This window comes from Glossina fuscipes, unplaced genomic scaffold (genome assembly GCF_014805625.2).
Source record: "Glossina fuscipes isolate IAEA_lab_2018 unplaced genomic scaffold, Yale_Gfus_2 43, whole genome shotgun sequence".
In the NCBI taxonomy this organism is placed as follows: domain Eukaryota; kingdom Metazoa; phylum Arthropoda; class Insecta; order Diptera; family Glossinidae; genus Glossina; species Glossina fuscipes.
In genome coordinates, this window is record NW_023998427.1 from 2,260,622 (window position 1) to 2,278,514 (window position 17,893).

General features: G+C 33.9%; 1 protein-coding gene across 9 annotated transcripts in view; it reads right to left on the reverse strand.

The window, feature by feature from the left end:
* The window catches only part of LOC119637205 (low-density lipoprotein receptor-related protein 2), a 150,982-nt gene that overhangs the window by 130,791 nt on the left and 2,298 nt on the right, over window positions 1-17,893 (reverse strand). For 4 of the 9 annotated variants that reach the window (XM_038033063.1, XM_038033064.1, XM_038033062.1 and 1 more), the window contains one exon: window positions 6,498-7,229. In XM_038033063.1, coding sequence (XP_037888991.1) covers window positions 6,498-7,053 — 556 coding nt within the window. In that variant the 5' untranslated portion in view covers window positions 7,054-7,229. Of the gene's footprint in view, window positions 1-6,497; window positions 7,273-7,617; window positions 8,010-17,893 lie in introns of those variants that run through there. The other 5 variants (XM_038033061.1, XM_038033060.1, XM_038033057.1 and 2 more) reach the window with 5 other exon arrangements.

Sequence of the window (17,893 nt, forward strand, 5' to 3'; positions counted from 1 at the left end):
TTTTTTTGTATAAACGAAACAAACCCTAAAAATCTGATGATACATACTTTGATTTATCTGAAAATTTCCTATTGTATTTATTAAAATTATGAAACATTCAAAAGAGAAAACAACAACAATAACAACAACAACAACAAAAATTGATAAATTACTTTTTCAAGTACTATCCCATAAATAGACCTTAAAAGTGTAAACCATAAGATAAAGCACAAACATTGTCGTTTGCGTATCTTACATTTATGCTGATCTAAAATCACGTGGCATTTTGATGACTTAAGATAAAATCATCATAATTTATGACGCTTTAGTCTCTGTGAAATGCATGTCTATTATCACCCGCAACCGGAGAGATGACAATGATAATTTTATCTTATTTGGATTGTGCTCAAATATCATCAACAGATATGTTATATACACATATATCTTTGCGTATGTACCTATGTATGTACGCGGCTTTCTATATTGAATGTCATGCTAAAGCGCTCTACATAACGTGACGCGTTACGGTACCGCAACCGCTTTCGCATCATCTCCGGTTAGGCACTTCTGGATCACTGACCTTGACTATATTCTTGCACACTTCTGTCCCCTAACGATATTACAGATTGGCCGTCATCGCGGGATATGTCATTTAAAAAACGAACTCAATTCTTCCGATTAAAAAATATCTTTAAACTGCTGCTCAATCAAATGGCATAATTCCGACGTTCAACTACGACGTTTCGAACTACAACAAACTTAGTTTCTCTCTGTAAACGCGTTGCAAAGGTATTGCCCTCATCTGAACTCAAGTAGATAACAACAGAGACCTAGTGAAAAATCGCACAGGCATGCTGCTAAAATTGTTGCTTTCTCCATGACGTAAGACCATCGACCGAGTAAATCATAGGTTGCTGAACCGTCAGGCTTTCCACACATCGTAGTGGAATGGATGATCTTTTACTTACTCAAGAGATTCTTTAGAGTGTTTTTTAAATCATTCCAATGTGTTGAATTCCCTACAACATTAACTCTATGCTCAGCGGCAGTGTTGTTCAAGCCGATCTTAAAGATTCCGTTACTTGGTGTCAGTTTAGTTTTTTAACTTTCGAATTAATCAAATTAAGAGATTATCTTTTGCAAGAAGGAATTTATTCCTCCCTACAAGACTTTATTGATTCACATCAACTAGCGAATGTAGAACTGTTTTATAATCTAGGAACACTTCTCATACCCTCTCATACTTGTTGTACAGGGTACGTTAAGTTTGTACGGATGTACTTAACACCCAGAAAGACTTAAAATAGACTCACAAATCGATTCAGAATCACTTTCCGTATCAATTTAGGCTTTTCTGGCGGTCTTGTTTTCTAGTGCTCAACCTACGGGCAGCAAAACTAACTATGCTATCATATGAAAACACGTCATTACTTATATAGCTTTAGCCTCACAGGGGAAATATCCGTTAGTCTAAGGAATTTTTTTTATTATTAAATTTGATATGGGTGTAGTGGGAAGCAGAGTCATCTATTCGCAATCCTAGTCCAATAAAATCAAATTCAACGTGCGAGTCCGTCCTTCGAGGAACTATCTTACTAAAGACCGTAAATAGATAAAGCAGTTCATAATTGACTTGACATTGATTTAATCTTATATTTATCTTCCTAATAATATACATAATAAGAATTAATATTCTTAGTCTAATCATTTTATTGAATACTATGCATTAATATGCGAAAATCAACTCTTTGCCAATGCTTGTGCATTGCCAATGTCATATCCAAAACTAAAGCACTCAATTAGGAGTTGCGTTACAATGCTGCGAAAAAAGTAAACGTTATGGCTCACAAATTGCCAAGCGTTTGCTTGTTTGCGTCGCTTTTATGACACACTATTACATAATATAATATATATAAAATCCGTTATATTTTTTTATTATGCTTAGATAGCGTAGCCGTGGGCCTGCTGACACTCAACCTTTGTACAGTTCTAGTAAGCAAATCAACAACAATATACTTTAGTAATTTAACTAAACGGTTTTATGGAGACCTACATTTGATGATGCCGTCATTTATCCGGTCGCAATTTTCGCAAACTTTTACCCTCCTTCTTTTATGTCCCTCATTTCATTTTGTTTATTTTGTGGGGCAGATACAAAGGAACACAAAATAATGAACAGAAATTCAAATTAAGAGAAAGAGAACTGTAATCTACTAAAGGAATGAATATATTATATCTGGTCGGTCATCTTCGTAACGTTCGATATACGATTTAGATATTTTTGGTATCTTAAATGGCTTTTAAGTAGCTTTTCCCCACATTCATTGAAATTAAGCAAGTAATAAAATTAAATTCAGTTGCGGCCGAATCACCTATACCTCCATCATTACCTTATTTCAAACGCAAAACACCCAAAAAAAAAAAAAAAAAAAAAAAAACTTTAACGTCCTATAAGACGGCATGAGCATGGTCGATTCTTCTCCACGTTCCTATATTTACTGAAAAATACTCGTCAGGTTTACCGTAATTACAAAGTCAGTTACCTCGGAGTGAGGCGTGGCCATTGTACTATCGATTGAGTTGACCTCCGCGATTATTCCTAGTGCGAATAACTCGTGTTCATCGCTATATGTGTTGTACTTTGTTAGTAATGATAATGCAACTCAATATATATATATATATACATATGTAAATTTATATATATATATATATTTTTTTTTTGAGAAAATGAAGATATTCTTAGTTGGTCTTGTATTATAGGCGTGTCTTTCGTTCGATTTGGTTCATTTTTAATACTAACCCCTTTGCTTCCAATTTTTCTATCAAATTGAAAGTCGATAAATTCATTAATGACGGACATAGAGACGGACGCCTTTAAATCGTTTCAACATTCCAATAGTGATTAAGAATATTAGGTATATACGTGTATACACGTAAAATCTGATCCAAACCTGAAATAGAAGTGGGTGTTAATTTGCATTTACTTTTGAGTATCATCATTGAGTATTTCATGTTCGGTAAAGATTGCGAGTCCTATAAGGAATGACAAGAACTTATAGAATGACGACCCGAAAGTCTAATAAAGGCTTTAATTACTAACTTAAGAGCAGCAGTCAGCCTTGGAGAAAAGTCGAGGTTTTAAAGAAGTGCAAGATATCTTCGAAGCATATATTACATTAAATTATTTTCTATTTTATATTCTTTTAATGTAATCTCGGAGTACATGTTAAAAGCTAAAATGTTTTCAGCAGAAACTTAATTTTTTTGTTGTTTTTCTCAATAATGTCAGTAGAGTACTAGAAAACATTTACAGTTCGTGTAAACGGAAGCAATGCAAGCTCTCAGCTTCAAAGCCATTGGTTTTTCGAAAAGTCGAGGGATATTTTAAAAATTATGAAATTGGTTGGCAGGTAAATGAAAATTACTCATGACGATGAAAATTAGTCATGTCGCAAAGAATAAGACCATAGTCAAGCGAGAACAAACGATGCGCAATTGTACGCGATAAACGGAGACATTTATTAAATGCATTCTCTTTAACAAAAGAAACAAAAATTAAATAGGAACAGTGAGAGGGAGAAAGTAAAGGCAAGAAGTATACAAAGCGATTTGTGCCGTTCGTTTTGAAAGCGCGGTTCACTTTTAAAACTACTAAAGGTAATGAAAGTTATAAATAAAACTCAATAGCATTTTTTGTCTATAAGCAAACTATATTTAAAAAAATGTTCGGATTTCCTGATATGAGCAAGGTGGGGGGGGGGCTTACATTACTTATTAACGTTATTGTGGAAAAATTGTCAGGCTGTAAATAATCCGGAAAAGTATTTTGCATTTCCTTTGATTTAGAAAAGGTTGTCACAAAATGTTGCTACGAAAAATTTTAATTTGCCGCCATTTGTGTGTGAGCAGAACGTTTTCATTGTTGAAAAATATGTTAAGAACAACGAAAGTTTGGCAGCCACAGTTTGCGAATTTCATATAAAATATCTTTGGAATATTGATAGAACTTTGCCAACTGCGAACAGAGTAATTGACATCATTAGATTTTTTTTTTTATGAAGTCACTTGAAGTCATAGATCTATGCTAGCCAGGCCACAACTATCCGTGCATTGAAGGAGGAGCTGGCCACGCTGCATTATCAAAGTTTAGCCACATTTATGCGAAACGGTTATTGAAAATTTCGATATGAGAGACCGTATGTGCCAGCAAAGCCAGTGGACGCCACTTACGCGATGTGCTATTTCACATATACGACCCTATCCTACGTACGTTATGATTAATTACTATTAAAAATAAACCAAAAACTCTTTTTTTCTATTCAATTCAATTCAAATCTGGGTTAAGGTTTGGGACATCCTTTCTCTATGGGGCGGCTATAGCATCGGCTATAATGTCGCGAGAAGCGCCATCTTGCTGTTTGAACCAGTTGCACAAACGATCGAGAAATGGCGAACCGGAACAATTTCTTATATACATATGACACAAGTCCACTTAGCTATAAAATAAATAAATAAATAAATAAATTTATTATAATCACTATTAGGTCAGGGAGTTATATTCGGGTGTGACTGAATCTTTTTCATCCCCATCACCTGCGTTACCCTACGAAAGAGTGAAAAAAGACTGAAAAAACGTTGCAAACGTTTGGGCAAAATAAGTACACCCGTCATCCTTCGGTGATGGGTATAAAAATAAAATCCGTTAGAAACTTTTGAAGAATTGAAGTGATTGAAGTGAATTAAAGTATTTTCTTAGAAAAAATACTCCATAAATTATTATCTTCATATTCCCGATATATATTGTAAGCGAAGTCATTGCAGTTAATGCTAAATTATGATATAAAAATGATTAAATAAACAATCAATTTTAAATGTATAGTGTGGCTGGTATGTATCAATGTGTAAATTTCCCAAAATTACATTTTTTTTTTTTTTTTTTTTTGTTTTTTTTATATTTTCCTATTAAGACAACATTTAATGGAATAAAACCAGTTAAGTTAGAAAAATAAGAAAATTATATTCGGTTGTAATCGAATCTTTTATACCGATCACCGATATACTAAAACAGACTATAAATAATGAAAAACTAGCTTTTCGTACTTTATAATTTTTAGTGGACGCAGCTGAATTTCCTTTTTATTATTATTATTTCCTTTTTCGGATCGCGTGTGCCTATTCTAGGTTACGAGTAATGAGCAGAAAATGCGGAAAGCAAAGGTGTTGGCTGTTGGCCGACGTATTCTTTGACATGCTTTAGGTCATTTTCAAATTCTTTCACAAATTTGTAGGCGATGTCTTAATTTTTTCAAACGACCTAGGTCATGTTTACCACAATGGACCAACGGCCAGACGGACATGCTTAGGTGCATTTCGTATTTCTATTAATCAAGAGAATTTACACATTTCATTGGAGCTTTGAAGCAAGCTTCTTGGCATTATAAAGGTTTTGACAAAAAAAAAAAAAATAAATAAATAAACTTTGATATAGTATAGCAATGGGTAGAGGGGGCCAATTTTGCCCATTTTATCCATGAGTTCAAATTTGCATAAGCTTATCCGCCGTTGTGAGTAGTGAGCGAAAAGTCAATTTTTTATTCTTTTTGGAAAACAGAGGCGCTCTGAGAAGGTGGGCACATGGTAGTATAGGTAGACGAGTCCTTCGATCGTATTCAATACCAATCAGCGTGCGCGAATTGCGAATGTTTCTTATAAAATTGAATCCGATAGATTCATTTTTGAGGGCACGAGACCGTTTACAACAGACATCACAGAGACGGACCAATGGACATAATTAAACCGATTGAAAATTTGATGCTAGTTAAAAATAGGTATACTCTATAGGTATAGTCTCTGAATTTTCTTTCTTAGTACTTATACTTGTTTTGACAAAATTAATATATCTATCTCTTTTTCTTCGGTGATGGGTCTAATAGGGGAATGAAGTAAAGGAGATTTTTCTTCTTTTTCCAGGAAAATGATATGAATAAGTGTGAGTTTTCAATGCTTTGAAGTAAGTAGTAGTAGTTTTCTCGAAAAGTTTCGCTCAATTTATCTTACGTTTATGTGGATTTTCGACCATCTTAATATTCAGTTGAATTTAGTCCAGTGCAGGGTACCAAGAAAAGAAAGGAGCATTTATATTTACCCATTGCACTGTTGAACAACCCTTTCAGCTGAATAGTAAAAACGCTACAAATTTAATCGATTGTATTGCTTCCTCCGCTTCTTTCAATAATTCTTTTATAATATATATAAGTAGTAGTAGAATAACAACAATTGTATGCAATATGCTCTTACGATCGTGTTCCATACCTCGAAACCTCAAAAAAAAAAAAGAATTCTCCGTGTTTATATGTGAAATTTATTAAAAAAAAAAAAAAAAAAAAAAAAAAAAAAAAAAAAAAAAAAAAAAAACGAGCATAAAACAGACATTGACCATCGTAATGAGCATACGGCTGATGTACAGGAGATTGCTAATTAAATTTTTTATAAATTTCTTTTTAACGATTAAATCTTACCTGCTTGTAACGGTAATATTCTAGTATTTTCCCGTTGCGTGTATGCTGCAACTGAGGGATTAGTGTTGACGAAGCAGCCAAAATTATTTAAGATAAGGACAGTGATTAAGCTGATTATTAAACTCTTCATGTTGCTGATGTAATACAGTGGTTGAATGTATTTACAGCAACTCGACAAATCTAAATTTTGTATAGTTTGATTGCTGTTGCCGGTGGTGATGGTGTTGATGGTGGCGCTGTTGATGTTGATATTGGTATTGGTGTTGGTATTGCTGGTGATGGTGGTGGTGGCGGTCGTGTTGTTGCTGATGATATGAGCGGCGATACCAGTTGCATTTGAGAAATTTTTATTGCCGCTCTTATTTAAACTCGTTGATGACAGTTTGGAGTTTGATTTCACATAATTTTTGCTGTCGCTGTTAGCAAAATGAAAGACTTGTCGTGCTTCGCACATCTTTTTTAACGGTTCAATGGCGGTCTTCATAGAAACTTTTGATCGTTGCAATAGTTGTGTTCTTTGTTTCTCCCGAAATCCATGGCCGGTAGGTGGATCCATGCTTGATTCGTTCAATACAAAACACAACTTATTGCTTTTTTTTTTTTTTTATTATGATTTTTTTTTTTTTTTTTATATAATTTTCAAATTCTATTATTATTATCTATATTATCACTTTTTTTTGTTCTCTTCCGTTGTTAATGTCAACTTGTCAACTTGGGGATTTACCTAGTGACCTATTATACGTATAATGTTATACTATATATTAACTTGGTCTCACTTAAAGCAAAATTATAATTATATATTAAAAAGCATCGTTGGGCGTTAATGACATAAGCGACTTAAGCTAGGTAACTGGGCGTGGAAGATAATGCTCTAATTGAAGCATTCACTCTCTGCAGTAGCATGGGCTTTTAGTCAAATGACAATAATGGAAGTTATATACCTTTAGAACGCCCATCACCGCGAGAGGTTTTCTCTTTATCATATAATTTGTATATATATATATATATATATGTATATATATATACAAATATATAACACGTAAATCTAAGTGAACAGAATTCTTGGGCCTATGTGTACGGTGGATACCAATAGCTTCGTATTAGACGAAATTAAACATACTATCAGTTTCTTGATATATAAAATGAATCAAAATTTCTTAAACATAGTGAAAGTAACGTTACAAATCACTATTAGCTTTTAATTACATAATTCTGCGATGCATTTAATTGTACGAAATTATCGGAAAGAAAAACATTTTAGATTTCATACGATAACGTTATATATATAATATTAATTCTCGCTTAGAAGCGGTGAAGAGTTAACAACGATAACTGTCAAGTAAAGTAAATTTTATTAAATTTTACTGCGAAATGTGTATATAAATATGCGCTGATATAAACGTAAGTATATACGCGTATGCATTTAGTATACGCTGCTTGGTAAGTGTAGCAGTTGCTGTAATTTATTAGGAACCGGAAGTCAGCTAATGCATGCAATTATGTGCCGTGAATCTGTAATAAGAAGGAAAAGAGAAAGAGTAAAGAGTAAAAGAAAAAGGAATTATTTTATTATAAAAATATTAGCATTAATGCAAGTATAATCTTAAATTTATAGCCAAAAAATTTCAACTGATATTGTAACACGTTGGGAAAAAAAAATTTTTGTTTTATTTTCTTTTTTAAGTAGAAGCAGTACAGTGAGCCATAGTCACTTACTGAATACCCTGCATCACTTTGCGTGATACACAATTATTCATAGGATGATTTTTCAAAATAAATTGTTATATGTGACGTGGTCGAATAAGTGCTCCAACCCGAACTATTTTGAATAGCATTCGTTCTAGGGAGAGAAGACGTCAGTGTACCAGATTTCATTAAATTAGCTGCAAAATTGCGGCCTATAAAGCAAGAATAAAATGACAGAGAAACAGACAGACAAGCTTTGATCGATCCGTATAATAAAAGTTGGGCCTATCTCAAGCCTTTATGGATATTGCATACATTCGAACAAAGTTAATATGCTCTTGCAACACATGTGGCGTGTGGCAAAAGCACTATCAATTTTCCTGCAACCTAACCGAAGTTTGCTCATAACCAAACGTCAAAGGTAAAAACCGTAAAACACTTTGACAAGAAGTTTACGAACAACAACAATCTTAAAGGTGTATATATGGGAATTCTATGAAATCCATAGCCGCTCTCCAAAAAGCTTATAATTTCATTCAATAATATGAACTGCGTACATTTTTAATTGTGTTAATAATTCTCAATCCAAATGTGCGCACAAAAGGTACGCAACGCAGACCAAAAGAAACCTAACAAGGAATCATACGGAAGAAATCACAAAATTAACAGTTTTTTACTAATCATCGAATCATTCTATGCTGCCTGCTATAGGCAAACATAGCATCCAGTGAAAAGAACTTATTTTTTATTCAAAATTTCGACGGGAAAGATAATCATCTTTTACAAGGGAAAATATGTTAATCCATTCTTGGGCCAAAATATGTCGATGTACGAAATCACTCATCAAAATATCCCAAAAGTTGTGACTTGTAAGTTAAGCATACTACAATGAAAGGTGTATCTGCGTCAAGTACTTCTGCGTGTTGCGTACATTGACATTTTAAAATAATAGTAATTCATTTACTTGGAAACTGATAATGGGCGCAACTTAGAAAACTTAGGAGCTCAGTTAAAGCGCACTACAAAAATGATCGCGAAAGAAATCGGTGTAGTCGGAAATCAAACTGGATCGAGTTTATAATGAATGATCGTCCCTGCCTGCGTGCGTACATATTCATTCATTTTACTTGAAAAATCAAAAAGTAATGTAAAAACGCATTAACAATTGCGCCATTGAAGTGATTTTTAAGTTCTTTCGATTACAGCTTTAATCCAAAACCATCTGCCTCGATGGAAGCAGACATATGCAAGTTGCATATTTTATTAGTTGGAAATAGTCATGGCCGTAGTTAATTATGATAGTAAAAATTGTAAAAATGAAAATCTTTTATTGTCGAATCGGTGTACGCTCATCCTTCAATTTTATACCACAGAGTATATGATGTACGCGAAACGTTAATATCATTGAACTAAAATATTGCACCATCTCCGTTAAAATCGTGAGGCATTGGGCATTTTGATTAACACCGGGTTTTCAATCAGTGCTCGAGTTTCACTCTGCTCGAGCTCATTACCACTTCTTATAGCAATATCTAACATAAAATCCCTTTCGTGGAAAGACACACAAAAGACAAGGCGTTCTTCTTCTTACATACAACTTGTATTTTATTAGTAAGGCGAGAAGAGTCAGTAACTAGCGATAAGACAATGCTTTAAATAAAATACTTTGCACAATTTTCTTGAATATTTTTATATCCCAAGCCACTTATGGTACAAGGGTATATTAAGTTTATGCAGACATATGTATGTATGTATGTATGATTTAAGCTTGTCTGTCCACCCGTCTGTCTACTTTTTTGATTTACGAACTACATGTGGCAATTTTTGAGATGTTTTGATGAAATTTGCTGCACCAATATGCTTTGACGAAAGAACTAATGCGCACCGCTTGCCCGACCGCGATAGAGATAACGTCTTATTTTGAAATGTGATGCAGAATATTTAATAGCGGTCTGTGTCCGTCTATAGTCTTTCTCCTTATTTTAACAAGACCAATAGCTTAGGTGACTCGTCTCTTAAACGTGGGAACGAGAAAGGAGAAAGCAGGGCGCAAACTAGTGAGTACGTGTCTTAGCCGTATGTGTTAGGTCTTTACCGACTGAATACACTTGCTATAGCCACGACCAATTATGGGAAAACCGCGTTGAGATTTGAATCCGCGAGCTCCGACCTGGCAAACATAGCTTGGAGGTCTTATTGCTATGCAAAGGCATGTATGTATATGTTCGCAAGCGCCGCTAGATTTTGAAACAATATCACATTGCCCGTACGCGTCTGTTAATATTCTTCGAAAGGTTGCTTCGGAAAATTGGAAAATACCAGATAGATTTATAAGTCGTGATATTCAAGTGTAATTGCGACGGTGCTTAAAGGAAAACTCTCCAATTCCCGGACAAGAGTATTTTAATACATACAACAGCACATTGACACAATCAAATAAGTTATCTCTCAGGGTATGAAATTATATCGAAAAAATTCAAAAAATCAATTATGATGGAGATATTTATTAAGACATCATTCCACTAAGATAAGCCAGGAGGAAATAGAAAGATAAAAGAAAAGATATTAATTACACTAATTATCAAAGAATCTTTATATTGTTCATACGAACACGGCACGACACAATAATAGAAATCTGCAGAGTAAAAATCTTTTCATTCAAGTTAAGCAAAAAATTTCAATTTCATTTGTAAACGTTTGTCGCAGTAACTTCTTCTTCGTATTATGCAAAACAATAAAAAAAAAAAAAAAAAAAAGCAAGAGTTAAAATCATGTGTTTTTTTTAATTCACGCATTATCATGGGTCATCAAACAAGTGTTTTGTTTCAGACATTAGCTGACGCTATTCTTATTTAACAAATGATTTCATCCAAATGATTCACCCCCTTTGGGCTTCTATAACAATTCAATCGTAGAACAACAATTTTCGCCAAATTTTCATATAAAGCTGCTCTTGCTTTACTAACAGCCCAATCAACCATTCAGAGTTCGTTATTTACTGGGGTAAGCCAATGCCTCACACACACATAACCCCAAAATAAAAAGTCCAATAGCGTTATATATGAGGAGGAATCGTTAATGCCACGAAATGCATGGCATGTTGCAACGTATGATTCAAGTCCATTTTCATGTTCAAAAATAACGTTACCCGGCCACAAACTGCCCGAAAAAAACCTACGCGTAAAATTGATTTTTATACACGTACGGCTTTAGATCTGAAGGGCACTAAAACCTTATTTGCGAAGTCATTTAACCGAATATGAGCTTTGCCTTAACACTGTTTATTTTTACGCTACAAAAAACATATGTGCTTTGTATTCAATTCGGGGAATGGGCAAGGTCCAACTATACACAATGGAAAGCGGATAGCCTCAGATATGCTACCTACCGTTTTAAGACACGTTAGTCTTAGAATTTATTTCTCTGGCTAAATTAATTGCAATAACAATAATAATAGTTTCGGAATCAGAAAATGGATGGGCGTGTCTTTTACAGAGCCACGGTGAACTTCCTCGAACTGTATTGGTTTTTGTTAGCGTAAGCAATGCGTTCAATGCTTTATAGACTATTCGGAAGAAACCCGTTGGCAGAAATAAATTTTTTCCTTGAAGTTTTGGATTTCTCCCCACACTCTCCAAAAGGACTAGTTGGGTCGAAGAAAGCCCTGCTGGCGAGTTACAACGCTTTCTGCTCTTCTAGTAATTTCCACCTCCTCCAGTACACTAATACATGTTTGTAGAAAGTATTTGTACCCATCATAGAGCTTCATTGAGACGACCATTTAAAAGTGAAACTTCGAATGCAATTTCGCCGTTCACGAACTTCGAGCATTGATAGGACTTTTTGTAAAAGTATCTGGCGTACATCTCTTCAAGTAAATCAAATAAATTTTAATTTTCCACCCGGCTTACGTCCCCTTGGATTTGCATAATGGACTTATTTAGTCTATTCTGTTAATTCATTGGTCAGCGGTTGCTGCTAGACGAAATGCTGGACCGTCTTACCAATAACTATTCATGCTCTTATCGTCCTTTAATAAATGTTGAGCTGAACAAGTTCCGTCCGTGTTTGTTTATATCGAATTCCATGTGGAATGCAACTAACTGGCCACGGGGATGATAGAAGACGAATGATGACACTATAAAATTTTGATGGGAACTTTATATCCGAATAAGTTCTTTAGCAAACTTCAGCAAACTCTTTAGCTTTGTTTGATTTATAAAATTTGCATGGTCCTATCTCGAATCTCTAATCTATTGAGTTCTAATCGCTGACGCTTCTAGCGTCCAATGTTTTTGTTATGAAGTAGTATTCTAATGCATACGTTAATCCTTCGTGATCTTACGACAACTTTGTGAATTTTACTGTTTCACTTAACCAGGTATCAAACTTTCGCGTCTTCTTTACATAACTTAGAAGCAAATCAAATGAAACTTATGGGAGTGGCAATATAGACTTTTGAGTGCTTTTGTTGCATTTGTTTTTGCTATGCATGTAATGCACTTTTAATGCATTGACCAATTTCTTTTTGAGAAATTGCGCACGTGGCACATTTAACAAATTTTGGGGGCCTACTAAGGCGAAAAGAAAAGAAAGAAATTGTTCCGATCGCATTGCTGATAGCTGGCGGATTGTCAAAGATATTCAAGAGATATTTTGACAGCACATATGACGAAAAAGTTTTCGAATCGATTTTAAACAACAACGGCAAGGGCGCTAAGTAGAAAGTAAAAATAATACAAAAACTTCAACTTTGTCTTGCAATTTCCCGTCAGCAAACGGCACGGTATTTACGTAAATAAACACAATTATTTACCTATACAAGCTGCAATACACTCATAGATAGGTACGTGAAACTACTTTAAAGAGATCTAAAGTTTATGGGACTGATGTGTTTTGTTGTGCTATCAAACCAGTCACAACTTCTGTCAGTATACGGTTTTCATAGTAACGTAATAATGGATACAACATTTGTAACAATAGCAACCGATTCAAAAAGCATCGTTAGCAACAACACGAAAAATGTAGTACTTACGAATGAGGACGATAATAATAAAAAAAAAATAAAAAAAAAAAAAAATGAAAAAAACAAAAAAAAATAAATAAAAAGAGTAGTAATGGAAAAGAGGAATTTCTGCTCTGTACAAAGAAAATTGCTTTCTGCTCTTAAAACTTGAGTGTAAAATGCAATAACTGGTCTAAAATGCAAAAAAAAAAAAAAAAAAAAATATTTTTGAGTTGAATACGTTTACGTTAATGCTAAAATAGTTTGCGTTAAATCTCGTTGTTTCTTCAACGCGAATAATTGTTTCCTAACATTTAAAACAAATACAAATTTCTTTACATAAATGAAAATCGTTCTTAAAGTAAGTTTTATTCACACTTCCGTGTAGAGGATATTTCTATATAATGCCAGTTGATAATTAATTAAACAAGGATAAAGTCTTTATCCATCACCAAAAAAGAAGAAAAAAAAGGCGCAATTTTTGTTTTTTAGTTATTCTGAACAATGTACATCGGTGACAACTAAGATGTGGTGCTACCTTATCTTGTTTCTGAACACACCTCGTATATGTTCTGCATTCTTGAAAATTCAAAAATATTCCATCAAACGGACAAAATGTCACAACAATACTGACAATACGCCCGGCAATGTTCACACTCAAGTTTTAAAAGCCAGCGTTAATATGTGTGCCGAACATTTAAGAAGCTCGACTATCTAAGTGGATTCATGGTTCATGGATTCAATGCTCAGTGTAATAAACCATACTTTGATTACAATTGATGCGCGGTCGTAGCCATAGTGAATAACTCGGCCGGTAAAGGCATAACACTTACAGTTAACTCGGACATATACCTCTCGGCCATCCCTCGCTCTCGCTATCTCTTTCGCTTTCCTCTTAGATGATTGTCAGCGTTTGTGGTGACTCTTAACTAATGGTCAACGTAGGCAGCACTACATTGGTTACATAACCATTGATATAAAAAATATCAATACTCAATAAAATCAAGCTAATAATAGTAACCAATCCGCACTAGCTTCTTACTTTTTGCTGTTAAGTTCACAATTTTTTTTTAAACAAGATAATGAATGAATATTACTCCAAGTTATATTTAGCTTGGTTTCGTTTCCTTTCGGATCCGATAATAAAACTTTCATTTTCGTAGCCAAACGCATATCCACTGCTTGAAGTCTAGGAACGAAAAACATAGTTAAGGGATTCAAATAACGAATAGGTTATCGTCAGTTGTTTATCCTCTTGTCATCGTTTCAAACGCAGAACATTTCATAATTCGAACGTCTCATCATTGTAACTGTGCAGCATTTCCGTGAGGATGATCTTCGTCGTATAAAGATTTCATTGCGAAAATGTAAGCAATGATTTTTCTTTACGAGACGTGTTTTTCGTGCGTTTTGCAAACTATTGTTATCGTAAGTTGAATGGCTCTTTCACACTTTGATGTGCAATTATCAATTGCCGCATGTTGGTCGCCCTTCTACTGCTGCTAACATTATGGAGATTATATTAAGATCGCTTTCAAAAGCAACTTTTCCTATACGCGTTGTGCAATTATCGTCGGAACTCAGCTACATTTCTTCCATCTTATAAGCAACGATTAAATTTTGCTTAATATTGATTAAATTATATCTTCCGATTAAAACCAGATTGATAAGTTATACATTAAATCAATCTTGTTAAGGACAATTTCATTTTAATGTTCTTGTATAAATTTCCTTTTCATTATAAATAATGATTGTTATCATCGTTATGAGCTTTTCAAACCATTCGTTGGTATGGGTAAAAACACAGTATGTATACAAATCTTTCTAAGAATAAAATCATCTCGAAATTAACATACTGCTGTGCTCGCCACGGCAGTGAATCTATTCGATATGCTAGATGTTAGCGTAAACCGTAGAAAAAGAAAAATGGGCCTAAGATCTTATAAAGCTCGCTTATTGTTGGTCGGTGTGAATAGCGGAATCCGTTTGGTCATGTCCGTCCCTGCTGACAACAGTCAAACATTTCCAATACATATTTATTTTTTTTTTTTTCTAAAAGCTTTCCTCGTTAAACGCAAGCAAGTAGAAGTCCGTCCAAATTGGGTGCATCTTTGCATCATGTTTTTTTTTTTTTGCAATTTTTCATATTCATTTCATATTTATAAATAAATGAAAACATGAATGTGGAGTAAAGGTGAAAAGCAATTGGTCTACCAGCACTAAAAGACTGAGTTTCTTTCTTTTTTCTTTGCTCTAAAAAACATTTGACTTTACGCAATTCAGTTAACGATGTTCAGTACTTTTCCAATGAGAAGAATTCATCATTAAAGGGTGAAACGAGCTAGAAATCCTGCAAAGCGTAGAAAATTGTAGAATTAAAAGACACTATAGACAGACAGAATAATTATTCGTAAAATGATCCGTTCATTTAAATCATTATGAAAACGAGTATTCCGTATTTGTTTTCTAGAACCAATCTCATCTAGTCTTTATTAGTCTTTGCTAGATGATCGCAATAAAAAAAAATCTCCTTGTATCTCATCCGTGAAGGCTTGAATAGTATAATCCTAATAGCAAAAAAAAAAACGGATTTCATCGTTTCTGGTAGAGAGGAATTGCTGTGTATTTAATTCAACAAAGGCGATATTTATCTTATATTTTATTATTCGTGTAGAATCCATGATTTTCGACTATAACAATTTCGTCGCCAATTTCACATTTCTTTCACATCTGTAATAGCCGATCGTTTCTACATACATATTGTGATAAGACTTGCGATAGACGCGTCTTTTATTATTACACCGATCGATTCGAAGGGTGATTCAGGAATTTGTCTGTCCGTCTTGGTTTTTGTACTCAACCTGCAAGATCCAAGATCGAACGCTCGCGGACAAATTTTTCCCCCATTTCTCACACAATGGCAATGCTTGAGATCGGATCACATTTTCGGCCGCTGCTCACATAACACCATAGTTTAAGAAGGTCAAATGCGGCGAAGTCCCTTGAAAATTGCAACACATGACTAGTCGAGTAAGACTATGAAGTCAGTGCTGGCGGGTTCAAATCCCAAGTGTAGTATAGTGCACTTTTGAGAATGCTCAGATTGGGTAGACACCCACCAGGTTGCGCCCAGCGCCCCCCCCCTATCAATTATCATTCCTTTTTTATCGCTTTTCGTGTCACATGAACAAGAGGCATTCCATCTGAGCGCTTAAAGCACAATGTGTTCTAAAAGTCCTACATAACATTTCAAATGGAACTGATATTCATAACTTTTTGAAAAGAAAATAAAAAAACCGATTTTTCTTTGACTTGCGTCCACCTATAAATAGCATAAAAAGATTATTTCGCGGTTCATCGATGCCTCTATTGTCTACAAGTTTAAAGTTCATAAGATTTCAATAGAGTTCATAACGTTTATGTATGTATGCATGTATGTCGCGAATCCAATTGTGTAAGCCACTTATTTCTGGCAAATTTCCTTTTCATTTCGTTCTTATACATTTCTTCTTTAAGGTAAAGAAACATATATGAAAAAAGAGCAAAAGTAAATATTGAAGGAATCTAACGAACCGTAGTGCGACAAATAAGTTTACGTTTAATTATATGCACTGGAAAATATCAAAACATATTTTCTGCTTTTCAAATTGTTTCCATAACCCAGCACAAATTGATTGATATATAATGGGCATATAATTTTTACCGATTGCTAGGTAACTTTCCATATCACTAATACCGATTTAAAATTGAATGCGTATGAAAAAAAAAAAAAAAAAAAACATTATTGCAAAGTCAGCTCGATATCTTGTAAATAATAAACAGGTTCATAAATAGCAGAAGAAAAATTTTGCTGGGAATCGTGGAGATACATTTATATATATTACATGCTAAATGAGTGCACTGGTTACGAAGAAAAAAAAACTCCTAAAATATAAATAAATAAATAAATAAATAAGCAAACGAGATATAATAAAGTAATATATATATTTTTTTTTTTTTTGCAAAAATCTACAAAAAATATGTTAAGATATATGTATGCGTTTGCGACTTTCTAGTTTTCACACTAGCACTTCTTCTAGTTATTTAAAATAAATATTTTATCATATTTTTTCTTTTAAGCTTTGCAAACTTTTTACTTATTTACATAAAATAGACATAGATCCATATCTTTTTAGGGTAAACGAGTCTACTGCTAGTGATCAGGCTGAATGTTATTCAACAGCTGCCATTTCTTACTTATTCTTATTCTCTTATGCTTTCACATCGAAGCTAGCACCGGGCCATGAAAATTTTATGAGAGCCGTAAAGTTTGCACTTTATTTGTTCTTCTACGTCTAAATCTTCGAACTCAAAGTGCAAACGTGGCTTTACAACTTTATTTGTTAATAACAATAAACGACTTATAAGCTCGTAATCGCCAAGGTCTTAGCATTTTAAAGAGAGTGATATACATGGATATATATATATATATATATATATATATATATATATATGTACATATTGGCCTAAATTCAACCGCCATTATGACAAATGATGGGGGATATCGGAGTTTTTTGTAGGGACTTAATATGCCCATCAATCTATAGTCTTTAATCGGTTACCCAGAGAGATTCCCGACTGCATTGATCGTATTTTAAAACATAGAGAGAGAGAGAGAGAGAGAGAGAGAGAGAGAGAGAGAGAGAGAGAGAGAGAGAGAGAGAGA